The 11,053-nt window shown below is 32.4% G+C and overlaps 2 protein-coding genes across 2 annotated transcripts; both read right to left on the bottom strand.

The window, feature by feature from the left end:
- Positions 1–352: 352 nt before the first annotated feature.
- Positions 353–4,578, bottom strand: LOC111689300 (cytochrome P450 4ae1-like). Its single transcript, XM_023451772.2, has 6 exons — positions 4,516–4,578; positions 2,104–2,274; positions 1,653–2,039; positions 1,518–1,587; positions 894–1,462; positions 353–838 (listed from the first exon to the last, which is right to left on the bottom strand). Exons 2-6 carry the CDS (start codon positions 2,255–2,257, stop codon positions 489–491), a joined length of 1,530 nt encoding a protein of 509 aa, XP_023307540.2. The 5' UTR covers positions 2,258–2,274; positions 4,516–4,578; the 3' UTR covers positions 353–488.
- Positions 4,579–5,259: 681 nt separating this feature from the next.
- Positions 5,260–9,957, bottom strand: LOC111689298 (cytochrome P450 4d2). The gene is made up of 4 exons (XM_023451769.2): positions 9,754–9,957; positions 6,626–7,012; positions 6,493–6,562; positions 5,260–6,433 (listed from the first exon to the last, which is right to left on the bottom strand). Exons 1-4 carry the CDS (start codon positions 9,908–9,910, stop codon positions 5,536–5,538), a joined length of 1,512 nt encoding a protein of 503 aa, XP_023307537.2. The 5' UTR covers positions 9,911–9,957; the 3' UTR covers positions 5,260–5,535.
- Positions 9,958–11,053: the final 1,096 nt, after the last annotated feature.

Genomic DNA, 11,053 nt, shown 5'->3' with positions numbered 1-11,053 from the left:
TCTGTTCTAGTTCTGTTCTAGTTCTGTTCTAGTTCTGTTCTAGTTCAAGTTCTGTTCTAGTTCTGTTCTAGTTCTGTTCTAGTTCTGTTCTAGTTCTGTTCTAGTTCTAGTTCTGTTCTAGCTCTGTTCTAGTTCTGTTCTAGTTCTATTCTAGTTCTGTTCTAGTTCTGTTCTAGTTCTAGTTCTGTTCTAGTTCTGTTCTAGTTCTGTTTTAGTTCTGTTTTAGTTCTGTTTTAGTTCTGTTTTAGTTCTGTTTTAGTTCTGTTTTAGTTCTGTTTTGTTCTAGTGTTTTCCTTGTTCAGCTGTTGTTCAATTCAAGTCCATTTTTAGTTCAGTTCTTTTTAAATATAAGTTGAGACCATAATGGACCTAATAAACATTTATATTTAAAAAAGTTTTGATTTTCAGATAATATGTATGTATATAACATTTTACAAAATATTTATTTACAAATTCCTTATTTCCGCATAACACTAATAAACCATCTCTCATTCTTTGGGTTCTCCATAATTACGCGGTCGTAGACCCAAATTTACACCACTTTTCGATCTCAATATAATGCTCATTGTCGGTTGAACCTCCTCTCCCAAAGGCAACAATTCAAAATTTCTTATAACTTTGATTAATATGGTGCGCATTTCCAGTTGGGCAAACTTTTGGCCAATACAATTGCGTGGTCCAGCACTAAAGGGTATATTGCTAAAAGCATTTACACGATCATTATTCATTTGATGACGCTCGGGTAGAAAACGTAAGGGGTCCTCAAAGACAGTAGGATCACGTAAAATTTCCCACAATAAAATAATAATATTGGCATTGGCGGGTATGGAATATTTGTCTGAAATATAGAAAAATTGAAAAAAAAAGACTAGATTAATTTGTCAACCACTTACCCACTTTTAAATCGTTCTTTAAAATACGTCCTATGGCTAATATCGGGGGGTATAATCTAAGGGACTCCTTGATGACACAATTTAAATAGTTCAATTCCTGTAGATCTTTATAGGTTATGTTATGTTTTAATTGATCACCAAAATATGCTCTTAATTCGAGAAAAAGTTTTTGTTGAACTTCGGGGTGGCGCGAGAGGGCATAGAGACAAAATGAAGTGGCTGAAGTGGTAGTGTCATGGCCCTCAAACATAAAGGTATTTACTTCATCTCGTATTTGTTTGTCCGTTAAGGTTTCACCCTCTACCGTGGACTGTAGTAGGACATCTAGTAGAGCCATACGTTTCTTTAAGCCCAAATCATGGGGATCATCGTTGGGTTCAAGGCCTTTATTTTGATCTTTATCTTTTAAAATAGATTTTTGGCGTTCGGCTATAATTTTATCTGTAAAATCATGTAATATTTTGATATTTTTCTCTTGGGAATGATAGGTTTTGGGAGAAAATAGACGTAACGTTGGTATATAGGCATATTGCGGTCTAATAAAACGTATGCTCATAATGTCGGTGACTCTGAAAAGAGAGAAATACAAAACTATATAGAATATAGATAAAACTTTAAACTTACTCTATAATCGCTTTAACCACATCCGATTTTGCATCCATTTGAGCATTTATTTTCACACCCATGGCGGTTTCTTGAAAGAAATAAAATACAAATTCCATCTGTCAATTCTCTTCTTAAATCCTTTAGATTACTTACCTGCTATTATATCCATGGTCAATAAACCCACATAATCATAAATATTCAATATTCTCTGGCCATCAGCCACCGTCTTTAGTTTCTCTACAAAAATATCTGTCTGACCATCGAAAACCTCAATAAATTGTTCTAAAATCTTAAAGTGAAACGTAGGCGTTATAATTTTACGCATTTTATGCCAAACTTTTCCACTACTCAATAACAAACCATTGCCCAACCATACGCTGAGCAATTGATATAAAAAATGTTTTTCCAAATGTTCCTGACTGCTAAGTACTACCTCAACTATGCGATGATCAACGGTTACTACGGATAAGTAACCCATAATGCGTGCAGCAAATGTTTTACCAAAGCGTCTCACATATTGAGGCCATTTTATATGGAAATCTGTTGAATAAAAAGATTTTATTAAAATTGAATAAAAAGATTTTATCGAAATTTTAAAACTTACTATCTGGTGTTATGGTAGATATTACCAATATACTACCCACTATGGGCAGCTTTGATACTAATGGTATATTGATTAAATTTCGGGTGGCATGATTGCGTGCCAAGACATCGGCTATACATATTAGGACTAGGAATAACAATATTTCTAGGAACATTGCATTTGTTCAGTTATCTGAAAGTAAAAAAAAAAACTATTAAATATTGAAATTTAAACTGTAGACTATAGCCTGGACTATAGAATATATTATAGTATGGACTATATAATCGGTTATAGTCTAGACTATAGAATAGATTATAGTCTACACTATACTATAGTATAGACTATAGTCTGGGCTACAGTATAGACTATAGTATAGTCTGGACCTCAGTGTAGACTATAGTCTGGATTATAGACTGGACTACACTATAGACTGTAGTCTGAACTATAGTCTGGACTGCAGTATAGACTATAGTCTGGACTATAGTAGTATAGACTATAGTCTGGACTATAGTATAGATTATAGTCTGGACTATAGTACAGACTATAGTCTGGACTATAGCATAGACTATAGTCTGGCAGATATGACTATAGTCTTGACTATTGTATGGACTATAGTCTGGACTATAGTATAGACTATAGTCTGGACTATAGTATAGACTATAGTCTGGACTACAGTATAGACTATAGTCAGGACTAAAGTATAGACTATAGTCTGGACTAAAGTATAGACTATAGTCTGGACTAAAGTATAGACTATAGTCTGGACTATAGTATAGACTATAGTCTGGACTATAATATAGACAGTAGTCTGGACTAAAGTATAGACTATAGTCTGGACTATAGTATAAACTATAGTCTGGACTATAGTATAGTCTGGACTTAAGTATAGACTATAGTCTGGACTATAGTGTAGACTATAGTCTGGACTATAGTATAGACTATAGTCTGGACTATAGTATAGACTATAGTATAGACTATAGTCTGGACTATAGTATAGACTATAGTCTGGACTATAGTATAGACTATAGTCTGGACTATAGTATAGACTATAGTCTGGACTATAGTATAGACTATAGTCTGGACTATAGTACAGACTATAGTCTGGACTATAGTATAGAATATAGTCTGGACTATAGTATAAACTATAGTCTGGACTATTGTATAGGCTATAGTCTGGACTATAGTATAGACTATAGTCTGGACTATAGTATAGACTATAGTCTGGACTATAGTATGGACTATAGTCTGGACTATAGTATGGCCTATAGTATAGACTATAGTCTGAACTATATTATAGTCTAGTATACAGTCTATATATAGTTCTAATTTTCAAATCTGTCATGATTTTGTTATAAAAAAACAATCCAACGGCATCTTTACAGACTTCAACATGTTTACATTAAGAATGTTGCTAGCAACATGTTTCCTTAAATGCACAATTTAACAGTAACCTTTTGTGTAATATTTATAAAAACAAGTTTGTCAACTTTTTGTATTTGTTTGCAATTATTTGTAATGTAAACAATTATTATTACATATTTTTATTTATTTTATTTAAAATTTATTGTACCTTACAATTCTAACACATCAGGTTTTATCGATAAATAAATGCCAACTAATGAACAATACGTTTTTTTAATAATTTTGTGTAAAACACGTATAGAATTAAACAAAATTATTTGGTAACTTTTTTGTGGAAACCGATCAGATACACACAATTAATCGCGGCTTTAAAATACTAAAGTTGTTGATTTTAGTTAAAATTTCAAATTAGAGATGACTGGGTCAAGGTTGTTTGGCCTTTTATATTCTGCACCTTATATACCCTACATCAATACATAGTTTGTTTGTTGAAAAGCTTAAAAAAATATATTATCGAATATGAACTAACGTCTGAACTATAGTCTAGTCTATAGTATAACTTTAATCTGGATTATAGTATAAATTATAATCCGTACCATAGTTTGGACTAAATGTCAGTTTATAATAACTAGTTTTTCATAGTTTTAACAATAATTGCCTTCGATTAGATAGACGTAAAACTTTGAACCCAACTGACTTTTGCAATTATCTGTAAAATTATTCTTTTAAAGACGATATCACGTTTTAAAAAAACTACATTCTTTGTTTTAAAACTATTTTATTAAAATGCATTCGAGCGCTTTTTTCTACACATCCATTCATTGTTATTAACACTAGTTAGTAGTAGTAGTTTGCTACAATATAATTGATAACATTTTTTTTATAAAACAGAATAGAAAATAATTATAATTATATAAAATTAAATATTTCTTTTTTATTAATTTGCCATTAAAATTTGTTTGTTTAGTAATATTTTCATTAAAATTGTTTGTTGTAACTAACGTGTTTCGATTTTTCTTTTAAAATTCCACAACAACAACTACTATATAATTATTTTTTATTATTATTTACCGTTAATGTAATGTGACACACAACTTATTGTTGTAATAGTTGTAAGAACACTAAACAAAATAAAAAATTTGCACTTAACGGCAAAATGTAAATACACAAACAGAGAGCAGAATAAAAATAAACTAGAAGGAGAGAGAGAAAAATAAAATGCACTGTGCAATGTTGCTAGAATGTAATATAAAATAATTTGTAATGCAAGCAGAATGACAGCGTTACAGCGATTTGTTTTTCATATGCAGTGGAACAGAATTGATTTTTTTTGTAAACTTAACCTGCCATTTCTAAACATTTACACCGGTGAGGATAAAATTAGACTATAGACTTGACTATAGACTAGACTATAGACTAGACTATAGACTAGACTATAGACTAGACTATAGACTAGACTATAGACTAGACTATAGACTAGACTATAGACTAGACTATAGACTAGACTATAGACTAGACTTTAAACTAGACTAGACTATAGACTAGACTTTAAACTAGACTATACACTAGACTAGACTATAGACTAGACTATAGACTAGACTTTAAACTAGACTGTAGACGAGACTATAGACTAGACTATAGACTATACTATAGACTAGACTATAGACTAGACTAAAGACTAGACTAGACTATAGACTGGACTATAGACTAGACTATAGACTAGATTTGATTATAGAATGGACTATAGAGTAGACTAAAGAATAGACTGTAGACTGGACTCAAAATTCGACTGTAGACTAAACTATAGACTAGACTATAGACTAGACTAGACTAGACAATATACTAGAATAGATACACGTATTTGCGTCCTTGATTTGTATAAATATATTAAATTTCCTTGATTTTTTTATAAAATTTTATATTTCTAAGAAAATTTAATTCAATTACAAATTAATTATAGTAAAGGTTAACATTTAACCCCCATTTTCACTTTAAGGTACTATATATTGACAGTTCTCATAAAAAAAAGTGTTAACTGGAAGAATAACTATCAGTTATGAAACAATATTATAAAAATGAGGTTAAGTCTTATTAATATTGTCTGGGTTTCAAACCCATATGATTGCCATTAGCCGAGCGTAAAATTAAATTCATCATGGGCCTTACTTCCGGTCCCAGTGGTAACAATTCAAAATGTCTTATAATTTTACTAATTGTGCTCTTCATTTCCAAAATGGCAAATTTCTGACCAATACAATTACGTGGACCAGCTGAGAAAGGTATATAGGCATATGGATTAATTTTATTAATACTTTCGTCGAGAAAACGTTCCGGTTTAAAAGCATCAGGATCGGGGAAATATAAAGGATCACGTAGTGTTATATAAATGCCTACAGTATAATTAGTACCAGCGGGTATCTTTTTGCCGCGAATAACAACATCTTCAGTGAAATAACGACCGATTAGGGGTACTGGAGGATATAAACGTAAAGATTCTTTTATAACACATTCCAAATATTTCAATTCTCCCAAATCACGCAATGTTACGGGACGTTCTTTATCGCTGCCTATAACTTCCACAATTTCTTCGAATATCTTCTGCTGTACTTCCGGATGGCGGGATATTAAATATAAAGCAAAAGAAATGCCACTAGTGGTGGTATCGTGGCCCTCAAACATAAAAGTATCAACTTCTTCACGTATGTCCTCATTGCTAAGAGGCACACCATCTACGTTGGACTGTAGCAAAACATCTAGCAAAGCCATGCGTTTCTTTTGACCAAATTCATTCACCTCCGGTATGTGAGAGTTTTTCTGGAGCGTTTCTTCTAATGTTTGTCTTCTCTCCATAATAATATTTTCGGTAAAATCGTGCATTAGCTTAATGCTGTCATTCAAACGTTTATAATCCTCGGCAGCTGTTAAACGGAAAATCCAATTAATGCGATGCCAAACATTTACAAAACGGCGGGCCGTTATATTGGTGACCCTAAGGAGACAAATAAATTATTACAAAATTCCAGTTGAAAATCACTTAACAAAACTTACGCAGTCACTGCCTGAACATAAGGGAAATCGGGATTTTTTTGGGCATTAATCTTAACACCCATGGCGGTTTCTGTAATATAGACAAACCTATTAAATTTACAAAATTAATACATGTTTTCCATTTACCACTTACCCGCTATTATATCCAAGGCCGTTAGACATATTATCGGAAATATATTTATGGCCGTTTTACCATCGGCTTTATCATATAATTTCTTCACCATAACCGCACTTTGTTGATCGAATATTTCCACAAATTGTTCTAAAATCTTAAAGTGAAAAGTGGGTGTTATAATCTTACGTCGGGAATGCCATTTTTTTCCCGTACTCATTAATAGACCAGTGCCCAACCATTGATGCAATAGTTCGTAGAGATTATTTTTGGTTATAGTTTGAGGAGAGCTTAAGATCACTTCTACATCGTCGGGATCAGATGAAAAGACAGCCAATTGTTGTAGGATCCAAACGCGATAAAGTTTACCGAATTTTTGTTTGTTATTGGTAATGAATTCCATGATTTCTGCAAGGAAATAAATATGTTACTTGCAAAATATTAAAATATTATAGAAAAATCTGTTTAGATTCGGAACTAGAAGATTCTCTTAAAAAATCTATCCGTCGCAGGTTCTAGAGAATATTCTAGACAGAAATCTGCCTATCGCCCTTTTGGTTGATTTTCTAGAGATCTATGTTTAGTCGCCTTTAGAAGATTTCTTACACAGTAAAGAACCCAGATCGAGGTCTGAAAGATTTCCTATACAAAAATGTTTTAATCGTCAGCTTTAGAAGTTTTGCTAGACAAAAATCCATCTAAAGTCGACTCTGGAAGTTTTTTAAAGAAAAATCGTCGACTCTATAAGATTTGCTAAACAAACATCTGTCTATCGAAGGCTACAGATGATTTTTAATATGAAAATCTGACAAATGCTGCATCTAGAGCTGTCTAACGACGCCTCCAGATGATTTTTTATATACAAATCTGATCAACGGCGCATCTAGGTATGTCTAACGGCGGCTCTAGATAACTTTCTATGACAAACTCTATCTAACACTAGATCTTTAGTTCTCTAACACTGGCTCTAGAAGATTTTGTTAATTCCACTTTTAGAAGACACAAATATCGGTTCTAGACGATTCTCTGCATTAAAAGTTTGTGTATTGTAGGTTTTGGAAGTTTTTCTTACTTGTAATATGTCTATCACTGGCTTTAGAAGATTTTATATATAAAAATCTGTCTATTGTAGTCCCTAGAAGAATTTCAATATCAAAACCTTTCTTTTAGCAGCTCTAGAAGATTTTCTTAACATAAGACCTCTATCGTCGTCCCTAGACGATTTTTCTATAAACAAATCTATCTGTAGCTTGATATTGAAACATTTTCTATATAAAAAAGTGTCTATATGTCTACTATATAGTCTAGACTATACAGTAGTGTCTATATATCTACTATATAGTCTAGACTATATAGTAGTGTCTATATATCTACTATATAGTCTAGACTATAGGATATGGTAAGTAGGCTAAATTATAATCTTTATTATAAGCCAGACTTAGTTATACTCAGACTATAGTCTTGACTATAGACCAGACTATAGGCCAGACAATAATATTTTCTACTGGCCAAATTGTAGCCTTTACTATAGGTCAGACTATAGTCTTGACAAGACTATAAACTTGATTATAGACCAGACTATAGTTTTGACAAGACTATAAATTTGATTATAGACCAGACTATAGTGTTGAATATAGACGAGACTATATTCTTGACTATAGACCAGACTATATTCTTGACTATAGACTAGACTATGTTCTTGACTATAGACCAGACTATAGTCTTAAATATAGACCAGACTATATTCTTGATAGACCAGACTATAGTCTTAAATATAGACCAGACTATAGTCTTGATTATAGGCCAGACTATATTCTTGACTGTAGGCCAGACTATAGTCTTGACTGTAGGCCAGACTATAGTCTTGACTGTAGGCCAGACTATAGTCTTGACTGTAGGCCAGACTATAGTCTTGACAATAGGCCAGACTATAGTCTTGACTATAGACCAGACTATAGTCTTGAATATAGGCCAGACTATAGTCTTGACTATAGACCAGACTATAGTCTTGACTATAGACCAGACTATAGTCTTGACTATAGACCAGACTATAGTCTTGACTATAGGCCAGACTATAGTCTTGACTATAGGCCAGACTATAGTCTTGACTATAGGCCAGACTATAGTCTTGACTATAGACCAGACTATAGTCTTGACTATAGACCAGACTATAGTCTTGACTATAGACCAGACTATAGTCTTGACTATAGACCAGACTATAGTCTTGACTATAGACCAGACTATAGTCTTGACTATAGACCAGACTATAGTCTTGACTACAGGCCAGACTATAGTCTTGACTACAGGCCAGACTATAGTCTTGACTACAGGCCAGACTATAGTCTTGACTACAGGCCAGACTATAGTCTTGACTATAGGCCAGACTATAGTCTTGACTATAGGCCAGACTATAGTCTTGACTATAGGCCAGACTATAGTCTTGACTATAGGCCAGACTATAGTCTTGACTATAGGCCAGACTATAGTCTTGACTATAGGCCAGACTATAGTCTTGACTATAGGCCAGACTATAGTCTTGACTATAGGCCAGACTATAGTCTTGACTATAGGCCAGACTATAGTCTTGACTATAGGCCAGACTATAGTCTTGACTATAGGCCAGACTATAGTCTTGACTATAGGCCAGACTTTAGTCTTGACTATAGGCCAGTCTATAGTCTTGACTATAGGCCAGTCTATAGTCTTGACTGCAGGCCAGTCTATAGTCTTGACTAGAGACCAGACTATAGTCTTGAGTAGAGACCAGACTATAGTGTTGACTATAGACCAGATTAAAGTCTTGATTACAATCTTAGCTAAAGGTCAGATTATAGATGACTATTGTCTGATATTAGAAATATATAAATAGCCCACCTCTAAACTATAGTAATTAAGTTTAAACAATTTTTAGAGCCTAATAGGTAAATTTTAGTAATTGCAAACATTAATGATTATATTTCAGATTATTTTTTATTAATTATTTATAATCCAGAGGCAAAACTGATTAAAAATAAACAGTTCAGTTATAATATTTTTCTAACAAAAATTGAAATTTTTATCTAATAACTAAAACACGCAAAGTTTAGCAAGTCCAAGGTAAAAAAAACCCAACTTTTCACAACTATATATTCAGCTAAAATAATATTTACCTTCGGGACTTTGACCGCGATACATTAAAACATTACCCAAAATGGGTAAAGTTTTTGGGCCCGGCATATAGCTTAACATATCATTGCGTCTTTTTTTCGATATATAATCCCACAATAGTAACAGAGTTATAAAAACTATTAAGATTTCTATAAACATTTTACAAAAACAAATGTGAATTAATTTCAAAATACAACCACTTTTCTCGGAGTTTATAAAAATACTGTCAAATATTTATATTATTTATACTCATCCAAAGAAAAGAATTGTGAATTTGTTATCAAAAATATACTAAATGATAAGATATTGATTTGGGGGGTATTATGGGGGGGTAATTTTAGAAATAAACATATAAACAAATACACTCTCTTAGTCCGCTCTAAATACTACTTAAGAGAGCTAAAATATACTGTTTTATTTTGTTTCCCTGTAAACAATCCAGTTTTCTTATTAAATGAGTATTTATCAGATACTTCCTCAGTTCCAAACTACAGCTGAAGTAATTACATGTAAGGAATTCTTAATGCCACAATGAAAGCTCTTTATTTGCTGAGGTAAAATTCATCTCATTTTCTACATCATTGAGAAGAGTACATCATTTTAGCATCATGACCTTCATTTCAAAGAAATTAACAGTGAAACCTGTTTAAAAAGTACTTACACGATCACATTTAGTTTGTGTCAATAATTGTATATATGATATTAATTTAATATATATTTCTAAATTCTGAAAGTAACTAATGTTTATAGGTTCCACTGTTACTACTGTGTGTAAGAGAGAACGTGAAAAAGTGATCAATTTGTATCTTTTGAATATAAACATAAACAATTTTGTTTATCAATTTCTGCTCTATATCTATTAGAACATTGGTAAACAGGTAGTATAATTTTAGATACAAATACATATACATTTTGCATTTGTTGTTTAAGATGATTAAAGGAAAATGGGGAAGACTCAATACCTCATTAATCCCCACTAAAGTATGAAGCAACTCGACGAACAGATACTTACTTATAAGAAATTCTCTATAAGTCTGGACTATAGAACAGTCTATAGTCTGGACTATAGAACAGTCTATAGTCTGGACTATAGAACAGTCTATAGTCTGGACTATAGAACAGTCTATATTCTGGACTAAAGAACAGTCTATAGTCTGGACTATAGAACAGTCTATAGTCAGGACTATAGAACATTCTATAGTCTGGACTATAGAACAGTCTATAGTCTGGACTATAGAACAGTCTATAGTCTGGACTATAGAAGAGTCTATAGTCTGCACTATAGAACAGTCTATAGTCTGG

This window comes from Lucilia cuprina, chromosome 3 (genome assembly GCF_022045245.1).
Source record: "Lucilia cuprina isolate Lc7/37 chromosome 3, ASM2204524v1, whole genome shotgun sequence".
NCBI lineage: Eukaryota > Metazoa > Arthropoda > Insecta > Diptera > Calliphoridae > Lucilia > Lucilia cuprina.
The sequence above is the reverse complement of the archived record's forward strand: the minus strand, read 5'-3'. Positions and strand labels throughout refer to the sequence as shown.